Below are 27,253 nucleotides of genomic sequence, written 5' to 3' on the forward strand. Positions count from 1 at the left end.
TTTGGTAATGACAATTATTTTATGATATCTTTTGTTTTTATACGATGGCAGTGTATTTAGTATATTTAGATTATATTTTGTGTATGCTTTTTCCTTCAGAATGTTCTTGAGGGGAAAAAAATTGAGCAGAAGCAGACAGACTGTTCTAGGACATCCCTTCGTTTAGAGATGAATTTCTCCAGATTAAAAAAAGATTGGCTTCCAAATTGGTGGAGCTGCCTCTTCTGTACAGTACAATGACATGTGGTCTTGTTACAGTGGGACATGTGCTCTCATTTTGGACAAGCTGTTCTGCGAAAAAGTTTTATTTAGCCCACAGAGCCCATCCCCGGATTTGTGGGTGTTACCTCCTTTCCCTGTGTTACCAGGTTTTTTCATCACTGTTATTGCTTCTGTTTGTTTCATCAGCTGTAACACAATTTAGTAGCAATCCTTCTTAAAGAAAAAACAAGATGCCTCTGAAAACAGAACAGGTGGCCGGACAGAAAAGAGTTACCAACAAAAGGAGGTCTGTTGTTTGTCTGTGTTTTGCTCCCTGAATTGCTTCTAAGATGGTTTCACACATATGTAAATGAACAGGGATAGAGTGAGCATATAATCTAATATCATCTGTATGGCCTATCACAAAATGTTATCCTGTTTTATTAAGGAAATGATATTCTATGGAAACTGATTTGGTTGGGAGAATTCTTAAATGTTTTGGTTTTGTTCCAATTAAGGAATTAAATCACATGTGTTGGCTGGTTTGGTCAGCTTTATTTTTAATGAGAAGACTTGGGGTTCTATGAGCAAATGAACACGTTAATTCAAGATGAGTAGACGGTGGTGGTGGTGGTGTTTCATTCTTCTGCTCATCAATTAAAACAAAAAGTAATCATGCAATATTTACTTTCTAGGAAAGATGACATTTTTTTTAGCTGCTCAGACTTCCCAATATTAGTGGTAACGACCAACATGAAACAAAGGGACAATCGCTTTGTTGACTGTCCCCTCTAATCACTTTTATGAGCAAGGAGCATGACGTCCCTTTCAGAGCATTGTTTGAAAGGCACATGAGAAGTAGCTAAGCCACCAGCCACTCAGAGTCTGTGGTTGGCTGCACTTGGCAGACCCCATGGATGGTATACTCCATGGGATTCTCCAGGCCAGAATCCCCAGCCGTTCCCTTCTCAAGGGGGCCTTCCCAACCCAGGGATCAAACCTAGGTCTCCCACATTGCGGGCTGATTCTTTACCAGCTGAGCCACCAGGGAAGCCCAAGAATACTGGAGTGGGTAGCCCATCCCTTCAGTGGATCTTCCCGACCCAGGAGTCAAACCGGGGTCTCCTGCATTTCAGGTGGATTCTTTACCAGCTGAGCTACTAGGGAATCCTGTACTTGACAGCGCTTGGGTCAAAGGCCTATAAGAGCCCTGCTCTGCGGAAATCTCCACCCTGAACACAATATATATCCAAATGTCACCTCTGCTTCCTGATCTTACTTGTCTTGACTCTCCCCCTGCAGCGCATATAAATGTACATGTAATATCTCTTTAATTAATCTTGGATAAGTTGTTTTTATATCTAAGTCTTTTTCTATACAAGATTAAACCAGATTTTACCAAATCATGCTTTACCACTTCCTACTTTCCTTCATTTGAAATTCTTTTTTTTTTTTTCACTTATTTATTTTTTAATTGAAGGATAAGAATACTGGAGTGGGTTGCCATTCCCTCCAGGGCATCTTCCCAACCCAGGGATAAAACTCAGGTCTCCCGAATTGCAGGCGGATTCTTTATTCTCTGAGCCACAGGGAAGCCCCACTTGAAATTTCTGGAGCAGAATTTTTAATCTGGGCCCTTGGACCAGGCCTGTACAAAGAGGCCCTGAACCGCCTGAAAATGTACGTGAAGTTGTTTTTGTGAGTCCACAGGTGCTTTGTCCTGGGAACAGGAGTCTGTCTTTTTCAGATTCACAAATGGGTGTGTAAGTCCCACAGTTTTAAGACTTGCTGTCACCTAGATTTTCTCCTCTCATTTCTGTTAGTTAACAGACGCTCGGTTCTATCAGATGCCACACGTGGATTCTCTGAATACTTAGTCGCCACCTTCCTTTTCCTTCAGAATTCACTCCTGGTCTCATATTTCCTTTACTTTCTGTTCCAATTTAAGTAACATGAGAAAGAGAGAGAAACAAGATATGATACACTAAACCTCTGCCACTGAAGGGGTTGGCATTTCTTCATGTCGCATCTCATTTAATCCCACTGCAACTGTACAAATTGCAAACGAGAAACGTGAAGCAGAAAGGAGTTAGCCATTCCCACAGCCTATAATGGAAGAGTCCAGATGTAAATCTGTTTAGATGTCAAGTTAATTCCTCTTTTCCAGATGGGATAAAATGATCATAGCTTATGAATGGTATCAGCTTTCATAATATGTAACTTTTCCTTTTATTACTCTCTATCATCAAAAAAAAAAAACCTTCATTACACTTTGTTATAAATCTAGGACAAGTTTACAATGCTATATTGCATCAATGTTGTATAATCTCGTGCCATCAGAGGGCAGGAATCATGTATGTGTGTGTCTTATGTGTGTATTAGTCACTCATTCGTGTCCGACCCTCTGTGACCCCATGGACTGCAGCCCGCTAGGCTCCTCTGTCCATGGAATTCTCTAGGCAAGACTATTGGAGTGGGTTGCCGTTTCCTTCTCCAGGAGATCTTACCGACCCAGAAGTCAAACCCGGGTTTCCTGCATTGCAGGCAGACTCGACTGGCCGAGCCACAAGCAAGGCCCACGGAATCATTTATATGTTCATTAATTCATTCACTTTTAAAAATAACACTTATTAAACTCTACTATTGCTAGAGGCTTTGCTCAGTTCTGGAATAGTAGTTCTAAATTCTATCTTCATGTCAGATTCTACTGGGGAACTTTTAAAAATACCAGTACCTGATCTCAGAACCAAAAGTTTTGATTCCATATACGGAGATGACCCTTGGGAATGTGTTTTTGTTTTAAGTTTTCCCAGCTGCAGCCAGCATTGAGGATGACTTTGCAAAGCATGGTTCCCTAGATCTGCAGCATCAGCATCATGTGGGAACCCAGTGCAAAGGCAAATCCTCAGCCCTTCTCCACAGCCTCCATGCACTGCACCAGAAAATCCAGGGACAGGGCCTGCTTGTCTCTATTTGACAAGCCTCTAGATATTTCTCAGCCAAGCCGATGGTTGATAAGGACGCCTCTAGAGACAGGATAAATAAAACAGAGTGCTTGCCACGGAGCATTTCTCCTTGACCTCAAGGAGCCCTGTTGTTTTCAAGTTTGCATTCTAATTACCTAGTGCAGGTCCACACTCTATAGCCTTAGTTGGTAATGACTGCATTATTACTACTTAATAATGTAGTGACTCTCCATCTCCTCTTGGGCACCCATTAAATGAAGTGTTAATAAGGAAATAGTGGTCAGTGAATAACATCCCTTAACAAAAGCCTTAGGGGTGTTATGGGTTGAGGGGAATTGTCATAGAGCTTTGTAGCACACACACACACACGCGCACATAGAATTTTTAAACATAAGATTTTAAAGGGCAGCTATTTCTAATAAAGGACTTTATTTTAACGTCGTCCCTGGGTTGTGTTTCTAATGTACTATTGTTAATATTGTACTTGCTATTTCCCTTCTTTATTAACATAGCTTTATTATAGCTTGATGATAGTATAATTGACATACAATAAAATGCACTTATTTGAAGCAGTTAATTAGATGAGTTTTGATACATATACGCCCCAGTATTGTGGGCCAGCTGTGTGGAACTTCCAGTTCTGTTACAGGGGTCTCTTGGTTGTACAGTTTTCTCCCATCATCCCCAGGCAGCAGAATGAGGTTGCCAAGGAGGCTTCGTAAGAAAAGCATGGACTAAGGCTTATAGGAAATGTCAGCCCACTCCAGTACTTTGCCTGGAGAATCCCCATAGACAGAGGAGTCTGGCGGGCTGCAGTCCATGAGGTCACAAATAGTCAGACAGGATGAAGAGATTTAGCATGCAACATGTCAAGGGAATAAAGTAGGGAAAGTCAGTACATGATAGAAATAAATCACATCTTGCCTGTCCGAAGTCTAGATTTTTGTGTTGGTTGCTATTTACTATCATGCGGGGTTGAAAAACACCTACTCAGCTTCTTTATTTCTTCAAGTTCCAATTGACAAACCAGCTTAATGGCTAATGAAATATGCAACATTATTACTGAGCTTAGAAATATCTGCTCTGTCACTGAAGGCAGTTCTTGCATGAGGGTAGCTTTTCAGCTTTGACCACCAATCCACTCTTGAAGGCATATTTCCCTGCTGTGTGTGTTATAAAAGCAGATGTATGAGGGTGATGCTTTTGCTTCTAGAGCCGTGGGATCGAACTCCTTGCCTTTAACTTCCTTTTAACATTCTTTCTCCCACGCGACTTGGTGCATCCTTAAATGTTCATTCATCATTATGCTAATACCGGGACTTTATTTGGGGGGCTTAAATGCTCATTTTTTCTTCCTTTGCAGGCTGGCTCCACGAGTTGGGGAAGAGACTGGAATCGCCCTACTATGGGAACAATACCCTGGGCGGGCCGTCGATCCGAAGTGCCTATATCGCCGCTCTGTACTTCACGCTCAGCAGCCTCACCAGTGTTGGGTTTGGGAACGTCTCTGCTAACACAGATGCAGAAAAGATCTTCTCCATCTGCACCATGCTGATTGGCGGTAAGGAACATTCTTCCTTTAGGCCAGAAGGAATAAGAGCTGCCACACGGCTGCTGTTCCCTTTCCCTTTCCTGCACAGCACGTGTAGGTTGGTTTCCACTGGAAGATTCTAACGGCACTAATGAAATTACTGACCTATGTCTTAGTGTACATGTAGACTAGCAGTGAACGTCTGTGATTCAAGAGTTCCATGCTCTGACAGGTGAAATAACCGTTTACCTGATGGTTCATTTTTTAAATGTGTACATATATATGTATTTAATTGAAGTATAGTTGATTTACAATTTTTTATTAGGTTCAGGTGTACAGCACAGCACAAAGAACCTGCCTGCCAATGCAGGAGACATAAGAGGTGTGGGTTCAATCCCTGGGTTGGGAAGATACCCTGGCGAAGGGCATAGCTGCTGCTGCTGCTGCTGCTGCTGCTGCTGCTGCTGCTAAGTCGCTTCAGTCATGTCCGACTCTGTGTGACCCCATAGACAACAGCCCACTAGGCTCCTCTGACCCTGGGATTCTCCAGGCAAGAACACTGGAGTGGGTTGCCATTTCCTTCTCCAACCCATGAAAGTGAAAAGTGAAAGTGAAGTTGCTCAGTCGTGCCCGACTCTTCTCGACCCCATGGACTGCAGCCTACCAGGCTCCTCCGTCCATGGGATTCTCCAGGCAAGAGTACTCGAGTGGGGTGGGCATAGCTACCCACTCCAGTATTCTCGCCTGGAGAATCCCATGGACAGAGGAGTCCTGTTGGGCGACAGTCCATAGGGTCCCAAAGAGTCCTACACCCTGAAGTAACTTAGAACTCACACGCGTAATGCACTTCCAGGGCTGAGTGAGTTTCAGGTGTGTAGCCAGTGACTCAGTTGTGCATCTACGTATTCTTTTCAGATTCTCCTCCCATATAGGTTACTACAGAATATGGAGAGAGCTCCCTGTGCGATAAAGTGTGTCCTTGTTGATCATCTACTTTATATACAGTAGCATGTGTATATTGATTGGGATTATCATGTCCTCTGATACGAGGCTGAACCTCATTATAGAGCACAGTTTCTTCCAACTTCCTTGCACGGATGTGAGATGAACACTGAGACTTACACCACGAGTCCTCCAACCTACCGTGAAACCAGGGCGGCATGAAGGCAAACTTTCCCTCAGGAGTTTAGGATCAGTTTGAAAAGGATCAGCTGAAATGTGTGGGAAGAGTTTAAACAATGCCAGGCAGGATATGCTGAGTACCAAATCAGTTAGGAAGTTCAGAAGCAGTGAGACGCGGGGCCAAGGATCAGGGGATTTCTTGGAAAGGCAGAGCAGCTGAAGTAGCAGGCTGGGACTGCAGCGCTTGGAACAGGCTTTGGGCCAATGTGGAGCAGAAACAGCCTAGGGAGCCGGAAACAGGAATTCTCATTTTCTGGAGAGCTGTGATGTGCCAGCTCCCGTGGTGGCGATGTTATACCCGGTATTATGGCTTACATAATTGCCGCTGTCTTTGAGGGCCCATCTTTCAGCCCAGCAGAATGACAAGCATTTTGCAAACAAACACAGTCTATACTTATTTAATATCTACCCATGTTTTTCCTACTCCTAATGGAAATTTTTTGGAAATGCTCAAGGCTTAACCTACTAATTTGACATTGGAAGACTATGTTAGATAATGATGCTTATTTCCTATTGATTCACAGACTCTAGTGTAAGCGGTCCTGAATTAGAAATTGCTAAGGGTATTATTGTTCCCTGCTATTCCCTGTAAGTAGAAGCTAAGCCAGTCACAAAGCCAAAAGATATGAGAAATACTCAGATAATGCCACTTTGTCACTTGGTAAATGTTTATTGAGCAAATGACCCAGGTGCAAAACCAGTACTTATTTGTAAATGGCATTAAAGCATTTAGGTAAGTTAGCGGAACTTAGGAAGCCATTGGTTTTGAATGGCAAATGACATGTAGGTAACTTGAATTTATTAAATAAAGCTTCGCAAATTTATGTCTGTGGGAAATAGCTGTATTATTGTGACAATTACCCTAGGCTAAGAGAAGTGATGCCTTCATTTCAATATTTCCTGGTTAACTAATTGCTGGCATAATTTTGAGAACTAATCCTAAGAGCTCACAATATTGAATACTTTGTTCATTTAATTCTTGTAACACTATGAAATACAGATTATTAGCACCCTAATTTCAGAGAAGGCAATGGCACCCCACTCCAGTACTCTTGCCTGGAAAATCCCATGGATGGAGGAGCCTGGTAGGCTGCAGTCCGTGGGGTCGCTACAGTCAGACACGACTGAGTGACTTCACTTTCACTTTTCACTTTCCTGCATTGGAGAGGGAAATGGCAACCCACTCCAGTTTTCTTGCCTGGAGAATCCCAGGGATGGGGGAGCCTGGTGGCTGCCATCTATGGGGTCGCACAGAGTCGGACACGACTGAAGTGACTTAGCAGCAGCAGCAGCACCCTAATTTAGATATAAGGCAACAGAGGTTTATTGAATTTAAATGCCAGGATTCACTAAAACCTAGCAAACTTTTTGTAAGATATCCATTTCATTATATACTGCAAATTTATTTTATTCATTGAATTTCTATAATTATGTACAAATAATTTATTTTTAATTTAAAGTATGCATTACCATGGAATAAATGCTAAGATATCTTATTAGGGATCCCCACACAGGCTTATGAAGTTGCTAATGGCAGGGACACAATATCTACTACAAAAGCAGGTGGGAGTGGTATTAAATGCTGCAGGTGGCTGTCAAAACCCCAGAGAATTATCTGGGGCAGAGGCTCTCAGAAGCTGAGTGAGAAGAGAGAAAGAGAAGACTCTACATGGCATCTGTAATTAAAGAGTGTACGTATCACTGATTTATGGGAAGAATATTTTAAGCTATTGAAGAGAAGCAAAAATAATGAAAAAAATATCCATACCTAGACAAGTCTATGTAAATTTTGAGAAGACCCAAAACAAAGGAGGAACCCTAAAAGCTTCAACAACTCTTAGAATTAATAAGTAAATTTAGGAAGGCTGATGGATATAAAGTCAATATGCAAAAGAATCAATTATATTCTATATTAGTAATAAACAACAGGACAATGAAATATAAAATAGAATTATGAAACATCAAATACACAGGAACATATATTTAAAATATGCAATATTATTACACAGAAAACTACAAAATATTGAAAAATTTACCAGTAGTTTAAAATAATGGAAGGATATGCCTGCATTGGGCTTTCCTGTAGTTCAGCAGGTAAAGAATTTGCCTGCAATGCAGGAGACCCCGATTCGATTCCTGGGTCGGGAAGATCCCCTAGAGAAGGGATAGGCTACCCACTCCAGTATTCTTGGGCTTCCCTGCTGGCTCAGCTGGTAAAGAATCCGCCTGCAATGCCAGAGACATGGGTTCGACCCATGGGGTGGGAAGATCCCCTGGAGAATGGAAAGGCTACCCACTCCAGTATTCTTGGGCTTCCCTGCTGGCTCAGCTGGTAAAGAATCCGCCTGCAATGCCAGAGACATGGGTTCGATCCATGGGGTGGGAAGATCCCCTGGAGAATGGAAAGGCTACCCACTCCAGTATTCTGGCCTGGAGAATCCCATGGGCTGTATAGTCCGTGGGGTGGCAAAGAGTTGGACATGACTGAGCACTAACACTTTCACTTTCATGGTAAACATACTAGTTTTATTCAAATTAACCTTAAGAGTCAATGCAATCTCAGTTTTAAAAACCCAGTAAATGTGTGTTTGTCTGTATGTATGAGCCTGTTTGAAAACTGACAAGCTGTTTCTAAAAATCAAGGGAAATGCAAAATTAAAAAGAATGTAAGCAGTAAAGAAGAACATTGTATTGTAAAGCTTCATAAAGAAGAACAAAATTGGAAGATTTATGCTGCAAATATCATGCTGTGCAACAGTCACAATAGTTAAAGTCTGGTGTTGCCTCTGGGAGAGCTAACTGAGCTAATGGAAAAGAAGAGTGTGCAAAAACCTGCCCATAAACATACAGCCGCTTCATTTATGACACTGGGGACACTGTAACACAAGGGAGAAATGAGGACACTTTTAAAGTTAATCTGTGTTGGCGCGTAGCTGCATTGCCATGTTCTGTTAGTTTCTGCTGCACAGCAACGTGAATCAGCTCTCTGTACATGTATCCCTTCATTTTCAATTTCCCTCCCATAGATCACCAGAAAGCACTGGGCAAAGTCCCCTGAGTCCCCTGAGTTGGTTCTCATTGGTTATCTATTTTATACATAGCACCAATAGTGTGCATATATGTATCAATCCCCATCTCCCGATTCCCCCACCTTCTTCCCCTTCCTTTCTTCATATGTTTGTTGTCCACATGTGTGTCTCTATTTCCGCTCTGCAAATAAGTTCATCCGGACCATTTTTCTATATTCTACATGTATGTTTTGATGTGCAATATTTGTCTTTCTCCTTCTGACTCACTTCACTCTGTGTAACAGTCTCCAGCTTTATCCACATCTCTGCAAGTGACACAGTTTCATTCCTTTTTAGGGCTGAGTAGTATTCCACTGTCAGAAAAGGCAATGGCACCCCACTCCAGCACTCTTGCCTGGAAAATCCCATGGACGGAGGAGCCTGGTGGGCTGCAGTCCATGGGGTCGCTAAGAGTCAGACACGACTGAGCAACTTCACTTTCACTTTTCACTGTCATTCATTGAAGAAGGAAATGGAAACCCACTCCAGTGTTCTTGCCTGGAGAATCCCAGGGACGGGGGAGCCTGTCGGGCTGCCGTCTATGGGGTCGCACAGAGTCGGACACAACTGAAGCGACTTAGCAGCCGCAGCAGTGTTCCACTGTATATGTGTACTGCATCTTCTTTATCCATTCCTCTGTTGATGGACATTTAGGTTGCTTCCTTGTCGTGGCTGTTGTAAATAGTTCCACAATGAACATTAGACTACCTATATCTTTTGAAATTATAGTTTCCTCCAGGCATATGCCCAGGAGTGCAGGGATTGCTAGGTCCATGGTAGCTCTATTTTCAGTTTTTTTAAAAACTTCCATACTATTCTTCAGAGTGCCTGCATCAATTTACATTCCCACCAACAATGCAAAAAGGCTCCGTTTTCTCCATACCCTCTCCAGCATTCATTGTAGATATTTTGATGACGGCCATTCTGACAGTGCAAGGTAATACTTCATTGTGGTTTTAATATGCATTTCTCTAATAATCAGTAATGTTGAACATCTTTTCACATGTTTGTTGGCCTTCTGTAGATCTTATTTCTACATGTTGAAAAACAAACTTGACCATCTTAACACTAAGTTGAAATTAATTCCAGATGGATTTTCATTCAATGGTAAAGGGAAACAATAAAACTTCTAAAAGATAACATCAATTCTGTTTAGTCGCTCAGTCTTGTCCTACTTTTTTGACACCCCAGGAATCGCAGCACACCAGGTCTCCCTGTGTGTCACCATCTCCCGGAGTTCACCCAAACTCATGTCCATCAAGTCAGTGATGCCATCCAGCCATCTCATCCTCTGTCGTCCCCTTCTCCTCCTGCCCCCAATCCCTCCCAGCATCAGAGTCTTTTCCAATGAGTCAACTCTTCGCATGAGGTGGCCAAAGTACTGGAGTTTCAGCTTTAACATCAGTCCTTCCAATGAACACCCAGGACTGATCTCCTTTAGGATGGACTGGTTGGATCTCTGTGCAGTCCAAGGGACTCTCAAGAGTCTTCTCCAACACCACAGTTCAAAAGCATCAATTCTTTGGCACTCAGCTTTCTTCACAGTCCAACTCTTACATCCATACATGACCAATGGAAAAACCATAGCCTTGACTAGACGGACCTTTATTGGCAAAGTAATATCTCTGCTTTTGAATATGCTATCTAGGTTGGTCATAACTTTCCTTCCAAGGAGCAATGGTCTTTTAATTTCATGACTGCAGTCACCATCTGCAGTGATGTTGGAGCCCAAAAAAATAAAGTCTGACACTGTTTCCACTGTTTCCCCATCTATTTGCCATGAAGTGATGGGACCAGAGGCCATGATCTTCGTTTTCTGAATGTTGAGCTTTAAGCCAACTTTTTCACTCTCCTCTTTCACTTTCATCAAGAGGCTTTTGAGTTCCTCTTCACTTTCTGCCATAAGGGTGGTGTCATCTGCATATCTAAGGTTATTGATATTTCTCCTGGCAATCTTGATTCCAGCTTGTGCTTCTCCCAGCCCAGCATTTCTCATGATGTACTCTGCATAGAAGTTAAATAAGCAGGGTGACAATATACAGCCTTGACGAACTCCTTTTCCTATTTGGAACCAGTCTGTTGTTCCATGTCTAGTTCTAACTGTTGCTTCCTGACCTGAATATAGGTTTCTCAAGAGGCAGGTAAGGTAGTCTGGTATTCCCATCTCTTTCAGAATTTCCCACAGTTTATTGTGATCCACACAGTCAAAGGCTTTGGCATAGTCAATAAAGCAGAAATAGATGCTTTTCTGGAACTCTCTTGCTTTTTCCATGATCCAGCAGATGTTGACAATTTGATCTCTGGTTCCTCTGCCTTTTCTAAAACCAGCTTGAACATCTGGAAGTTCACGGTTCACATACTACTGAAGCCTGGCTTGGAGAATTTTGAGCATTACTTTACTAGCATGTGAGATGAGTGCAGTTGTGCGGTAGTTTGAGCATTCTTTGGCATTGCCTTTCTTTGGGATTGGAATGAAAACTGACCTTTTCCAGTCCTGTGGCCACTGCTGAGTTTTCCCAATTTGCTGGCATATTGAGTGTAGCACTTTCACAACATCATCTTTCAAGATTTGAAAGAGCTCAACTGAATTCCATCACCTCCACTAGCTTTGTTCGTAGTGATGCTTTCTAAGGCCCACTTGACTTCACATTCCAGGATGTCTGGCTCTAGGTGAGTGATCACACCATCATGATTATCTGGGTCCTGAAGATCTTTTTTGTACAGTTTTTCTGTGTATTCCTGCCACCTCTTCATAATATTTTGTGCTTCTGTTAGGTCTATATCATTTCTGTCCTTTATCGAGCCCATCTTTCCATGAAATCTTCCCTTGGTATCTCTAATTTTCTTGAAGAGATCTCTAGTCTTTCCCATTCTGTTGTTTTCCTCTATTTCTTTGCATTGATCACTGAGGAAGGCTTTCTTATCTCTTCTTGCTATTCTTTGGAACTCTGCATTCAGATGCTTATATCTTTCCTTTTCTCCTTTGCTTTTCACTTCTCTTCTTTTCACAGCTATTTGTAAGACCTCCCCAGACAGCCATTTTGCTCTTTTGCATTTCTTTTCCATGGGGATGGTCTTGATCCCTGTCTCCTGTATAATGTCATGAACCTCCGTCCATAGTTCATCAGGGACTCTATCTATCAGATCTAGTCCCTTAAATCTATTTCTCACTTCCACTGTATAACCATAAGGAATTTGATTTAGGTCATACCTGAATGGTCTAGTGGTTTTCCCTACTTTCTTCAATTTAAGCCTGAATTTGGCAATAAGGAGTTCACGATCTGAGCCACAGTCAGCTCCCAGTCTTATTTTTGCTGACTGTATAGAGCTTCTCTATCTTTGGCTGCAAAGAATAAAATCAGTCTGATTTCAGTGTTGACCATCTGGTGATGTCCATGTTTAGAGTCTTCTCTTGTGTTGTGGGAAGAGGGTGTTTGCTATGACCAGTGCATTCTCTTGGCAAAACTCCATTAGTCTTTGCCCTGCTTCATTCCATACTTCAAGGCCAAATTTGCCTGTTACTCCAGGTGTTTCTTGACTTCCTACTTTTGCATTCCAGTCCCCTATAATGAAAAGGGCATCTTTTTGGGGTGTTATTTCTAAAAGGTCTTGTAGGTCTTCATAGAACTGTTCAACTTCAGCTTCTTCAGCGTTACTCATTGGGGCAGAGGCTTGGATCACCATGATATTGAATGGTTTGCCTTGAAAACAAACAGAGATGATTCTGTCGTTTTTGAGATTGCATCCAAGTACTGCATTTTGGACTCTTTTGTTGACCATGATGGCTACTCCATTTCTTCTAAGGGATTCCTGCCCGCAGTAGTAGATCTAATGGTCATCTGAGTTAAATGCACCCATTCCAGTCCATTTTAGTTCTCTGATTCCTAGAATGTCAACATTCACTCTTGCCATCTCCTGTCTGACCACTTCCAATTTGCCTTGATTCATGGACCTGACATTCCAGGTTCCTATGCAATCTTGCTGTTTACAGCATTGGACCTTGCTTCTATCACCAGTCACATCCACAACTGGGTATTGTTTTTGCTTTGGCTCCATCCCTTCATTCTTTCTGGAGTCATTTCTCTACTGATCTCCTGTAACATATTGGGCACCTACTGACCTGGGGAGTTCATCTTTCAGTGTCCTATCATTTTGCCTTTTCATACTGTTAAGGCAAGAATACTGAAGTGGTTTGCCATTCCCTTCTCTAGTGGACCACATTCTGTCAGACCTCTCCACCAAGACCTGACCATCTTGGGTGGCCCCACATGGCATGGCTTAGTTTCATTGAGTTAGACAAGGCTGTGGTCTGTGTGATCAGATTGGCTAGTTTTCTGTAATTATGGTTTCAGTGTGTCTGCCCTCTGATACCCTCTCGCAACACCTACCATCTTACTTGGGTTTCTCTTACCTTGGACGTGGGGTATCTCTTACCTTGGACGTGGGGTATCTCTTCACGGCTGCTCCAGCAAAGCGCAGCTGCTGCTCCTTACCTTGAATGAGGTCACCCCTCCTGACCTTAAACGTGGAGTAGCTCCTCTCGGCTCTCCTACTCCTGCAGCAGCCACTCCTTGGACCTGGGGTGCTCCTCTTGGCTGCTGCCCCTGACCTCGGGCATGGGGTAGCTCCTCTCAGCTCCCTCCCTGATCTCAGATGTTAAAGACCCTGCTGCTCTCCAGATGGGCACCCTTTCTCAATAAAGGGGCTTCCCTTGTGCTTTTGCTTTGTCATGTGTCTCCTTGGACAATTGATTTCCAAAAGATAGCATAGGAGAATATTTTCATGACCTTGGGTTTGGCAGAGATTTCTTATCAGATCAGATCAGTCACTCAGTCGAGTCCGACTCTCTGAGACCCCATGAATTGCAGCACACCAGGCCTCCCTGTCAATCACCAACTCCTGGAGTTCACTGAGATTCACATCCAACGAGTCAGTGATGCCATCCAGCCATCTCATCCTCTGTCGTCCCCTTCTCCTCTTGCCCCCAATCCCTCCCAGCATCAGAGTCTTTTCCAATGAGTCAACTCTTCACATGAGGTGGCCAAAGTACTGGAGTTTCAGCTTTAGCATCATTCCTTCCAAAGAACTCCCAGGGCTGATCTCCTTCAGAATGGACTGGTTGGATCTCCTTGCAGTCCAAGGGACTCTCAAGAGTCTTCTCCAACACCACAATTCAAAAGCATCAATTCTTCGGCGCTCAGCTTTCTTCACAGTCCAACTCTCACATCCATACATGACCACAGGAAAAACCATAGCTTTGACTAGACAGACCTTTGTTGGCAAAGTAATGTCTCTGCTTTTGAATATGCTATCTAGGTTGGTCATAACTTTCCTTCCAAGGAGTAAGTGTTTTTTAATTTCATGGCTGCAGTCACCATCTGTAGTGATTTTGGAGCCCAGAAAAATAAAGTCTGACACTGTTTCCACTGTTTCCCCATCTATTTCCCATGAAGTGATGGGACCGGATGCCATGATCTTCCTTTTCTGAATGTTGAGCTTTAAGTCAACTTTTTCACTCCCCTCTTTCACTTTCATCAAGAGGCTTTTTAGTTCCTCTTCACTTTCTGCCATAAGGGTGGTGTCATCTGCACATCTGAGGTTATTGATATTTCTCCTGGCAATCTTGATTCCAGCTTGTGTTTCTTCCAGCCCAGCGTTTCTCATGATGTACTCTGCATAGAAGTTAAATAAGCAGGGTGACAATATACAGCCTTGACGAACTCCTTTTCCTATTTGGAACCAGTCTATTGTTCCATGTCCAGTTCTAACTGTTGCTTCCTGACCTGCATACAAATTTCTCAAGAGGCAGATCAGGTGGTCTGGTATTCCCATCTCTTTCAGAATTTCCCACAGTTTATTGTGATCCACACAGTCAAAGGCTTTGGCATAGTCAATAAAGCAGAAATAGATGCTTTTCTGGAACTCTCTTGCTTTTTCCATGATCCAGCGGATGTTGGCAATTTGATCTCTGGTTCCTCTGCCTTTTCTAAAACCAGCTTGAACATCAGGAAGTTCACGGTTCACATATTGCTGAAGCCTGGCTTGGAGAATTTTGAGCATTACTTTACTAGCGTGTGAGATGAGTGCAATTGTGTGGTAGTTTGAGCATTCTTTGGCATTGCCTTTCTTTGGGATTAGAATGAAAACTGACCTTTTCCAGTCCTGTGGCCACTGCTGAGTTTTCCCAATTAGCTGGCATATTGAATGCAGCACTTTCACAGCATCATCTTTCAGGATTTGGAATAGCTCAACTGGAATTCCATCACCTCCACTAGCTTTGTTCGTAGTGATGCTTTCTAAGGCCCACTTGACTTCACATTCAAAATTTCTTAAGCATGACACAAAAAGCCATATCCACAAGAGTAAATGTGATAAATTGAATTTCAGGGCTTCTATTTATCAAGTGAAAGTCTCTCAGTCATGTCCTACTCTTTGTGATGGTATGGACTATACAGTCCATGAAATTCTCCAGGCCGGAATACTGGAGTGGGTAGCCTTTCCCTTCTCCATGGGATCTTCCCAATCCAGGGATCAAAGCCAGGTCTCCCACATTGCAAGCAGATTCTTTACCAGCTGAGCCACAAGGGAAGCCTTTTCTAATTATCAAAAGATATTATTTAGAATGTGAAGAGGCAAACCACAGGATAGAAGTTATTTGCAAAAACAAACATGTATCTGACGAAAGACTCATGTATTATATATAAAGAACTCTTACAAATCAATAAGATCAGACAACTAAAAAACATGTTAAAGATTTTTAAGCGCTTGAAACATAGATTTCCATGCCAGAATAAACAATAAACATACAAAAAAGTTGACCAGCTTCATTCATCTAGGATATACAAATTAAGATCAAAATTAGATCGCATTTACATTCACCAGAGTGGTGTACTTGAAAGCACTGACCACCCTAAGAGTTTGAGAGGATATGGAGCATCTTGACTTCTCCTCTAAAGTGGGTCAGTTTGTACAGGAGTCGTCAGCATTTGCCAAGTCTGAACATGCCTATTTTCTGGGGCTGAACAATTCCATTTGTGAAGGTATATCCAGCAGAAAACCATATGTAGACACATCATAGACATACATATAGAAGCATTACTGAAAAAATTGCAAAGTGGAAATGTTCATTAATAGGAGAATAAGTATGTAAATTGTGAAATGATTGTTCAGGAGAGTACCATACCATGATGAGAATGAATGGACTGCTATGTCACGTGACCACAGGGATAAACCTTATGAACTCATGCTGACCAGAGCAAACAGACACAGATCAGTGGTTATGGTAGGACTTCGCTTAAGGAAAGCTAAAGAGGAGGCGAAACTTATTGATTGCAGTGTGATTTATAACCGTGGTTACCTTGGTGAGGGTGCTGATTAGTGATTATAAGACGAACTCCAGGGAGTCTGGAATGCTGATAATACACCATCTGTTTATCTGAGGGGATCCCATAGGTCTGTTCACTCTGAGAAATCTCAGTGAGCTCTGCGTTTAGCATGTGTGTGATTTCCTCAATGTGGGTCTTTGGTATTAATTTTATCCTGTAAAAGTATAATAGATGACCTAAAAATGATAATGTGACTATCTAGTGTGGGATGAGAAAGGGGATGGTGGTGAGCTGACAGCAGTGACCTTTCATGTCAAGTTGCTTTTTAGGTTTTATCTTAATATGATAAGTCAACCAGTGGAGGTAAAACGGCGTGATCTACAATATGCATGATAATTACAAGACCTAAAAGAAGCAATTTGGAAAGACTGCCTTTGGGGATTGGGGTCAGGGTGTTGGGACAGGCTTGGGACCAAACCGTTCATAAATTTTCTCAGCTACTTTGGTGGGATTATAAAACTTTTTAAAGAAAGTATCAAAGTGCCAGAGGTTCATTTCAGTTCCATAAATATTTATGACACACTAAAGTTATTCTAGGCACTGTGCTAGATGCTGGGGAAACAAAGATGACTAAGATAGGATGCTTTCCTTCGAGGAGTTCACAGTGGAGTAATGGAAATAGGTACTTAGGCAGATAATGTTCTTTATTTTTCCATTTTAGCTTCATAACGCACATTTCGAAAGCACCAGAAAAATCCACATAAAAAGTAAAAGTACATATAATCCCGCCTCCAAAAAGATATTCTTTATAGTCTTTTTATACATTTGCATCCCTATTTTCTGAAAGATTTATATCAATTTCACATATCATTTTTGTCACCAAACAGAATATCTTGAGAACATTTTGCCGTGTCTTTTAAATTTCTTCTGCTTATTAGTGGCGACTTAACGGTACCCTAGTGAGTGAGCCACAAGTATTGGGACCATTAGCTCAGCCTTGGAGGTTAGACAAAGCTTCCTAATGAAGAGGACGCCTCACTAAGAACATGTCTAGTTCAAATATGGCATCGTTGTCATGGGAAATGTGGAGTTAAACTCAACAGCCAAGGCGTTCTTGGGTCCTCTTAGCCTATATTTACTACCCTGATGTGGTTTTATTAGACCCAGAAGTTTGCTGTTTTTAAGGTACCTTTACACTGCCATTTCAGTTCATCATTTAGAAAGTTGATCTCACTTTCTGATTTCTCCGCCAACTGCCGCCCACAAGCCGTGTACTTATAGCAAGGACTGGAAAATTCCAGGGCAATAAGTAGGCAAGAGGGAGGAGCAGGGCAGCTGAAATACCCCCGAGCCTGAACTCTAGTCTGCTTATGACCAGGAGAGCCTAGTCCCGCTGTGGACTCACTCCAAAGTAGTTGACTAAAGGAACCAGAATTGATGTTGTATCTCAGGATAGCAAGGTTGCTCCAAATCCAGAAAGAGAAATGGTGGAGAGAAAGGGAGAGAGAGGAGGGGGAGAGGAGGGGGCGGGGAAGAAAGGGGAAAGGGAAAGGAAAGATAAAAAAGGAAAGAGAAAGCCGGGCAGCCTGTAAGAACGCATTTTCACTCGAGGTCTGTTTATTTTCTTCTCGGATCCCGATTGTTGAATGTCCTCCAAAGACCTGATATTATGATGGTATTTTACAAAATATGTTCTATACAAAACTCCTACACAATGCAAAAGAGCCTCCCACACACTCAGCAGCAGGCCTAGCATGCTACTTTAAGAATTATACACATCAAACTTGCTGGGAATAAAAGGAAAAGCAAAGGATAATTTCCAGACTGACCTGGATATAGAAGTTCTTCTGTCAAAGTTTGATAGCAGATGGAGTGATCTGGCCTGACAGTTGCACACACACTTCACCAGGGTGAAAACGATCACGCAGGGCAGAGAAGGAATAGCTTTGGAAACTGAGAGACTAGGAGAGCTAGGTTTTATTTTTTAACTACTTAAATCAGAAGTATTTTCCTATGCTAAAATGAGGCTTTGAAATTATGATGACTCAGACATACACTGGGCTCCCTGTGGCTCAGCTGGTGAAGAATCCGCCTGCAACGTGGGAGACCTGGGTTCGATCCCTGGGTTGGGAAGATCCCCTGGAGAAGGGAAAGGCTACCCACTCCAGTGTTCCTGCCTGGAGAATCCCATGGGCTGTATAGTCCATGGGGTCACAAAGAGTCGTACACGACTGAGTGACTTCTACTTATTTACTTCCTGTGCTAAAATGAGACTTTGAAATTATGATGACTCAGACATACACTAGCTACTTTCCAACAACACTTGTGAATACTGCAATTAATCCAGTAATTCATTTTATTGATAATGTACAATTAGGATGCTAAATGGTCTGAACGTATTACTTCTCTTACTTTAAGTGCTTTACACCCATTATAATTAAGCAAAGCAAAGTTAAAATCACACACATAATAAGGAAAGTAGTATTAATAAATGAAATAAAATTGTCCTCCATACTCAGTTTAATTGCCATAAAAGACTATTACTACATACTTTGACAGATGGTGGGGCTTCCAAACACTGAGCCCAACCCAAGGATTGAACCTGGCTCTCCTGCATCGTAGTCAGACGCTTTACCATCTGGGACATCAGCGAAGTCACATAAATGTATTAACACGGCCTGAAATCAATGTTTAACTCCTTGGACTTGGAGCAGAATCAGTTCTTTCCTTTGCTGAGTGTTTATCATAAACAGAGATCTCCTCTTGCAAATAAAATATTTAAGCATCAGAATGGACCTCTCTTTATGACCTACAAATAACCATTCAACATTTAGTTATTAAGCAATATGTGTTTTTCTTGGAATAGTTTTAATCCTTTGAGAAACATTTCATCTTTGAACATTTAGAAAGAATATACACCTATGCATGCTGGCATGTGGCAGGCGTTTCTTAAATATTTCTTGAATTTCTTCCATCAAGAAGTTATTTACACAAACCACCATTCTTAATTATTTGACAGGTTGCTGGAAAACCTTAAATCTGGGTTTCTCCCCACAGTTGTATACCACTGAGCAACCTGAAAATGCATAGCACTTTTTACTTTGATGGAAAATTTAACATAAATTTGAGCACCCACTGTTTTTCACACACATCAGGCACTTTTTAAAAACATATGTTAACACTTTAAATCCTTATTGATAGGAATAATCCTGTCAATAAGGTACAATTATGCCCATTTTACATATAAAGAAACCATGCAAGGGAATTATATATCTTGTCTGATTTACAAAATTAGAAGGTGGTATAACCAGGATTTAAATCCAGTGGGGTCTGATTCCAAAGTCCATATTTCCTCTGCAACATTATATTGCCTCCTGTATATAGACCTTAAGTTTAACTCTATTCTAGTAACTTCTTCAAAATATTGAGACCTTTCTTGTTAATATGGGTTGACTTTATTAGCATGGTGGCCATATTTTCCATAGAGAAATGGTAATGTTTAACCTGATAAAAAGTTTTAAGTCCAGTGTTAGATTAGCTGGAAGTTAGTATGACAGAGGTTAATTTCTGATAAATGTAGGGGCAAGAAAGAATTCGAGTTGGGGCTATCTTGAAATATTCAGAAGGATGGATATAATAACAGGTTGACACATTTGCACTAATTTATCGATTTTGATGCTAAGAAATCTTTAACATAATTCCTTAGAAATAGGGATTTTGGCACAGAAATGTTTTGACAGGTCTTAACAGACAAAATAGACATTTTTAGTCTTTTTTTTTTTTTAACTAAAACCTGCTGAAGTTAGTGATTTCTCCCAACCCCTGAGCTTCTTGTGTGCTTAACTGCTCAGTCACATCTGACTCTTTGTGACCCCACAGACCGGAGCCCACCAGGCTCCTCTGTCCACGGGATTCTCCAGGCAAGAATACTGGAGTGGGAAGCTGCTCCCTTCCCTGAGTGTCTTACCTCCTGGCCAATCCCACAGGGATTGATGCTGAAATCTGAACAGAGAGTTGATCTGCCCACAAACGTGGGCACACCTCATTCTTTCTCCCAGGTCCACAAACCCAGGTGGGTCCCAGGCCTTCTGGGGCTCCCTCCTGGTGGTGTCACTCGGGCATTCCCACTGTTAGACCAACAGCTACTGTTTAGGGCCAAATCCTCACGTCTTTTCTGACTTTGAGATTCCTGATCCCGCCCCAGAGCGTGCAGCTCCTGGGAAGTTGAGTCCGTCTGCACACTCTACTTCTTCTGTAAGACAAATCCCATTCCCAGGCCCCATCCACTCTGGAATTCTGGTCAACAAAGCCTGATCTCTCATTACACTCTGTTGGTGCTTTACGGAGGGAAAGTCTCAGCGAGGAGGCAGAGATAAAGTGAGTCAGAAAGAGAAAAACAAATACCATATATTAATGCATACATGTGGACTCTAGAAACATTAGGTCCTAATGAACCTATGTTTGCAAAGCACAGAGACACACAGAGAACAAATGTATGGACCCCGGGGTGGGGGATGAATTGAGAGGTTGGGATTGACATATATACACTGCTATGCATAAAACAGATAACTCCTAAGAAACTGTAGCCCAGGAGACTCTGCTCAATGCTCGGTGGTGACCTAAATGGGAAGGAAATACAAAAAAGAGGAGAGAGATGTGCACATATAGCTGATTTGCTTTGCTGTACAGTAGAAACTAATGCAACCTTATAAAGCAAGTATACACCAGTTTAAAAAAAAAAATACTATCTGACCAAGAAACCTCATCGAAATGGGAGTCACATATTCCCATTCCCATTCCCAAGAGCCACATGGACCATCTGGCTCTTCTCAGAAGGGCAGCAAGGGCTCGACGCACAGCTCCTGGTTTTCTCTGTTGATTCTTTGCTCCTTGAATGGTCTCAAAATTTCTAGTATCTATCGCTCTTAAAATTAAAGCAACTAAAGAGCTGGGATTCAGATTGTCTAGGAAATCCTCAATTACATTTCTAACATCTTTTTTGGAGTCTTTATTAATATAAATGTGTCACATTTAATATCCTAAAACTAATTTCAAATGATGGCTTTGGGGAAGAGACTAATATTCTCATAAAGGTTAACCCAGTTTTTTTTTTTTATAGACTTACTTTTGAAATGTAATTGTTATTGTAATAAAACTATAAGGCCCTAACTTGATAGCTTATTCTATAAAATTATTAAAACAGTTTCATCATACCTACATAACTATGGGCTTCCCAGTCGCTGCTAGTGGAAAAGAACTGGCCTGCCACTGCAGGAGACACGAGAGGCGTGAGTTCAATCCCTGGGTCTGGAAGATCCTCTGAAGGAGGGCATGGCAACCCACTCCAGTATTCTTGCCTGGAGAATCCCGTGGACAGAGGAGCCTGGTGGGCTACAGGCCATAAGGTCACACAGAGTCAGATGCAGCTAAAGCAACTTAGCACACACGAAACTCTACCCAACTATACCCAGCTGTTAGAATAATGCAGATGTTGAATAGAGTACAACATAAAAGTTGTTGTCATAACCGGAATGGTAGCCAACAGATTAAGTGTGGGTCAAAGGGGGTCTGTTTTCATATTATTGAGTGTTTTTCAAAAGATATTTTTATTCTGATCAAGCCACATGGAATCGAAATGACTAAATCGGGATGCATCCTGTGGCACAGTGGCTGCAGCAAAACGCCTGTGTCAGAACAGCGGTGCCATCGTCTGACTGGGCGTGTATACACTCTCGGCGTGTAATACACTCTCGGCGTGTAATACACTCTCGGTGTGTGGCGCTCTCTCGGCGTGTGGCACTCCCTCACCTCTCAGAGCTGTGTATATAGGGTCAGACACGTTTATGGCTGAATGAAGGCTTGTCGATAGTCTTCTAATATAGGTAGAAACATGGTCATTAGAGTGGGTTAATTAATTTACCTGGCTAATATTTGCTGAGTAACTACTATTGTCCGGGTTTCTTTCAATAATAACTTCTCCTGGGACTTCCCTGGAGTCCAGTGGTTAATCTGTGCTTCCCCTGCAGGGGGCACAGGTTCAGTCCCTGGAAGGGGGAACTCAGATCCCATAAGCTGTGTGGTGAGGCCAAAAAGAAAAAATATATATATATTTAAATTAATTCTATTATTATCAGCATCTAAGATCACTGACATCCTTTTAAAATAATTTATTCAATGTGAATCATGATTCATGAAGTTAATTAAGTAAATTACAAGATATTTAAGAAGGAGAAGTGATATTCCATTCAGTGTACTAAGTGTAACCAGTAGATGGGTTAACTATCTCAGTTAACTTACTGTGTCAGGGAAGTCATGATACCTGCATGCTGCACTAGAATCCATTTTATAAACAAGTCTCTCCTCTTCACCACATATGAGCAGACAAAGCTTGAAGTACCCTTTGCTCATAGATTAAAATGTTTTAAATCATAGTTTCTTGTCTCTTTGAAAATTGGCAAGTCAAGGAATATGATATCAAGCATACAAAGAGTCAGTGTGCTGAAAAGCAAGCTCATTATAAAATATAGATACCTTATCTAGCTAAATCGGCTTCAACTTACAGCCTTTATCTTAATAAAATCCCTTGATTTTCACTTGGAAAAGTAGCTGTGACACAGTGACCACGCAGGCGTGCTCCACTGATCGGGATCTACAGCCTGCAGGTTTGTAGGTGAGGAGGCCCCCCCGTGACGTGTGGCGTTGCCTCCTCAGCCTTGGCCCCGCCCCGTGACGTGTGGCGTTGCCTCCTCAGCCTTGGCCCCGCCCCGTGACGTGTGGCGTTGCCTCCTCAGCCTTGGCCCCGCCCCGTGACGTGTGGCGTTGCCTCCTCAGCCTTGGCCCCGCCCCGTGACGTGTGGCGTTGCCTCCTCAGCCTTGGCCCCGCCCCGTGACGTGTGGCGTTGCCTCCTCAGCCTTGGCCCCGCCCCGTGACGTGTGGCGTTGCCTCCTCAGCCTTGGCCCCGCCCCGTGACGTGTGGCGTTGTCCCCTCAGCCTTGGCCCCGCCCCGTGACGTGTGGCGTTGCCTCCTCAGCCTTGGCCCCGCCCCGTGACGTGTGGCGTTGTCCCCTCAGCCTTGATGCACGCCCTGGTGTTCGGAAACGTGACAGCGATCATCCAGAGGATGTACTCCAGGTGGTCCCTCTATCACAGCAGAACCAAGGATCTGAAGGACTTCATCCGTGTCCATCACCTGCCCCAGCAGCTCAAGCAGAGGATGCTGGAGTATTTCCAGACAACCTGGTCAGTCAACAATGGAATAGATTCCAATGAGGTAATGTGAATTTCTCCTGTTGACGTTTTCAGGCAGAAAGCACGTATTCTAAGGTAAAAGCAAGCGCTTTAGTGCACGTCTAAGAAGTGAAGCACACACCTACCAACTTCTTTGTCTCTTTGCGTTTAGCCTCTCATGACCCCCGCAGGGGTTCTTTTGTCTGGTCTCGCTTACGTTTCCATGATGTCACTGTGGACTGGCCAGTGTTTCACAGTAGCTTGCTACTTCGGTCAGTCAGGTAGACATATTTTCATGTGAGATGACCCTCTTTGAAGGAACCAATTGTTACGACAGTTGAATGGTATAATCATGGGCTATTAGATTAATCAAGCTAAAGTTTACCTTTAGATCCAACAAAGTAAAAAAATGCATTTTTCTGCAAACATGTTATGTTTGGGCTTCCAGAAACACCCTGGACCGCCGCTGTCAGTATCCTATAAGCCAAGCAGCCATCCCATCAACCTGCCAACAAAGCCAGCCATCGATATTTTTAAGTGCTTGTTTGGTTTTTCCTCTCTTCAGATGATCAGGACAGCCAAGGAAACTCTAGAGGGCCTAAACTCCAAATCTTCTGTCCCGAGTCAAGTGTCTTTGTGAGAAGCAGGCCACAAGGAACAATATGTTTCATTCTAGAGTCTTTTATTAATTGATTGTCTTTCTCCAGACTTATTAATAGCTGATGATTCAGGAGCACACGGCCTGGGTCACAGTCACAGAAATCCGGGATTATTCGTACATGTAGCTTCCTCTTCGTCCTCTGACTGGTCAAACAGTGGGGAAAGGTCCCTGTGGTCCTACAGTCGGTCAGCGACACAGGACTGCTCCCCAGCTTGGTTCCTTCTTTCATCTTCTCTGGCAGCTTTTGAAGGACTTCCCAGACGAGCTCCGCTCCGACATCACCATGCACCTGAACAAGGAGATCTTGCAGCTGTCCCTGTTCGAGTGTGCCAGCCGGGGCTGCCTGCGGTCTCTGTCTCTGCACATCAAAACCTCCTTCTGCGCCCCTGGGGAGTACCTGCTGCGCCAGGGGGACGCTTTGCAGGCCATCTACTTCGTGTGCTCGGGCTCCATGGAGGTTCTTAAAGACAGCACGGTGCTGGCCATCCTCGGTAGGTCTTGTTGAAAAGTTCCATGAAATTCTACTCTGAAGCATGAATTAAGGAGATGAAAAGGGGGGAGAACTTGTGACTGAGAGAAGGAAAACGAGGGAAGAGTATGTCGATTCAGGATATGAGTTTAATCTGCAAGTTATTACTGCTGCTGTTATGCCATATACTGAGTTTGCACTGTGCTGTTATATGCAACACCTGTTTTGACTTTTACTAAAGAGCCACTTTTAATAAATATTGTCCCTATTTTACTAGTGAGTAAATAATAGTTAGCTTAATTTCTCCCAATAACATGGCAAGAGAATGAACACTTCTGTTTGATCTGTTTGATCAAAGTTCTGTTTGATCGCTAAAGCCAGGTTATGAATGATGACGTCCACCCCCTCTTGGTGAAATAGCTCCTGTTTTAAGAATGTTTCTGCATTTTTGTGGAGAATCCATTCAGAGAAGAACATTGAAAATTGTTTTTTCTGTGCTACAAAGAGCACAAAAATGAATGCATATTGAGAATAAACTCTCGTAGCAGTCATTAATGTGATACTGTCAAGGTGATGATTGGCTAATTTTCCTCCCTCAAACTCACAGGACAATTTGGGAAGATTCTGTATCACAAAGTTGACTCCAACTATTAAGACGAAATCAGTGTTTATTGAAATGCAAAGGTCAGCTAACAGCAGATGACATGCAGGGTTGATGTAGAAAAGCTCCTATCTAGTGATACAGTTTTATGTGTACCTCTTTTAAAAATCATTTTCATTTGTTTATTTTTTCAACTCATATTTCTTGAAGGCCTATGAATGAATCAGGTAAACAGGTACACAATATATTTTGAACGCCAGTGCAGAACACCAGTGTTTAGAACTTATGTTAATTAAAAGTGGCTAATGCAGCATTTTAAATTTTTTTAAATTTCCATTTTCAAGAACCTAATTCTGTGGACATCTTAGCCCTTTACAAAATATTTTCACATGTGGGACCTTTGTTAAGTTTTCCTCACACAAAGAGACAGATGAGAGGTATTTTTTTTCCCAAGGTCAAAGCTAACGTAGGTCTTCAGACGCTCTATCCAGCTCACTTTACCCCTCTCAACGATGCCTTTTTAAAAATTAATTTATCTTTTAATTGAAAGCTAGTTGCTTTACAGAATTTTGTTGTTTTCTGTCAAACCTCAGCATGAATCAGCCACAGGTATACATATATCCCCTCCCTCTTGAACCCCTCTCTCACCTCCCGCCCCATCCCACCCCTCTAGGTTGATACAGAGCCCCTGTTTGAGTTTCCTGAGCCATACAGCAAATTCCCGCTGGCTATCTGTTTTACATATGGTGTTGTAAGTTTCCATGTTACACTCTCCATACGTCTCACCCTCTCCCCTCTCCCCATGTCCAGAAGCCTGTTCTCTATGTCTTAAACAATGCCTTTAGTCTACATGACCGTTGTAAGTATGCAGTCAGTCGATTTTCACTATAAGCTTCAGGATGGGTTCTATTTTGGAAGAGAATACTGATTGCTCCCCTGACATGAGCGGAGTGTTACGTGTCCACTACCCAGCTCCAGTCTTACAGCCCTGTCAGGTTGCTGTGATGAGCCCGGTTAGAGGTGCAGAGACGGAGGCAGCTGGGGGAGAAACACCCATGTGCTTCCTGGTGACTCCGTTGAGCTCTTCATCAGAGGAGAGCTGGGGCTTGCCTTCCAAAGTTTGGATCCAACTCTTGATTCACCCCTATATTTTTCTCCTTTATTTTTTTATGATTTGCACCATTAAAAAAAAATCTTTATTGAATTTGTTACAATATTGCTTCTGTTTCATGTTTTGGCTTTTTGGCCACAAGGCATGTGGGATCTTCACTCCCTGACCAGGGATGGAATTGGCACCTGCTGCCGTGCAGGGTGGAGCCTCAACCACTGGACTGCTGGGGAGTCCATGGTTTTCTCCCTGATAGAAAGGCATGGAAGGGTGACTAAATAAAATAGCAACAAGCTGGCCTTGGTGTGGCCAGCTTGTTATCAGCGTGAGGGTGAGATTCTATATACGTGTGTTTTTCAAGAGGAGAATTGAACACTCTTCCCTGCCCATTTATCAACTCAGTGAAGTTAAAAACCAGTCATTCAGTCATTTTTTATTCAAAATTAAAAGTGAGGATCCTTTGAAAATTTGCTCAGAAAACCTCGCTCCAAGCACAAAGTATTTTTCTGTGGGTTTCCTCAGCACCGCTGTGGGTTTTATGGCCTGCCTGTCGACACAGTCTGCTTTTCAAAGGGCATTTAGTGCCGTTTTCATCAACACGGATGGACTCAGAGTTTGTCATACTGAGTGAAATGAGTCAAAGAAATAAATATCATAGGATATCGTTTATATGTGGAATCTTAAAAAAAAAAAAAAAAACTGGTACAGATGACCTTATTTACAAAACAGAGACACCCATGGAGAAAACAAACGTACTGTTACCGGGCGAAAAGGGAAGGCGGGATGAGTCGGGAGCCTGAGAGTGACATGAACACTGCCGAGTATAAAGCAGACACTGACGAGGACCCGCTGTGCAGCTCGGGAGCTTGTTCAGTGCTCTGCAGCGACGCACACGGGAAGGAAATCCAAACGG

The 27,253-nt window shown here is 42.6% G+C and overlaps 1 protein-coding gene across 2 annotated transcripts in view; it reads left to right on the top strand.

Annotated features, from left to right (window-relative positions):
- KCNH8 (potassium voltage-gated channel subfamily H member 8) overlaps positions 1-27,253 on the top strand; it is a 492,644-nt gene that overhangs the window by 373,687 nt on the left and 91,704 nt on the right. For both annotated transcript variants that reach the window (XM_070797270.1, XM_070797274.1), the window contains exons 8-10: positions 4,531-4,728; positions 23,345-23,544; positions 24,404-24,653. In XM_070797270.1, coding sequence (XP_070653371.1) covers positions 4,531-4,728; positions 23,345-23,544; positions 24,404-24,653 — 648 coding nt within the window. The remainder of the gene's footprint in view (positions 1-4,530; positions 4,729-23,344; positions 23,545-24,403; positions 24,654-27,253) is intronic.

This window comes from Bos indicus, chromosome 1 (assembly GCF_029378745.1).
Source record: "Bos indicus isolate NIAB-ARS_2022 breed Sahiwal x Tharparkar chromosome 1, NIAB-ARS_B.indTharparkar_mat_pri_1.0, whole genome shotgun sequence".
Lineage (NCBI taxonomy): Eukaryota > Metazoa > Chordata > Mammalia > Artiodactyla > Bovidae > Bos > Bos indicus.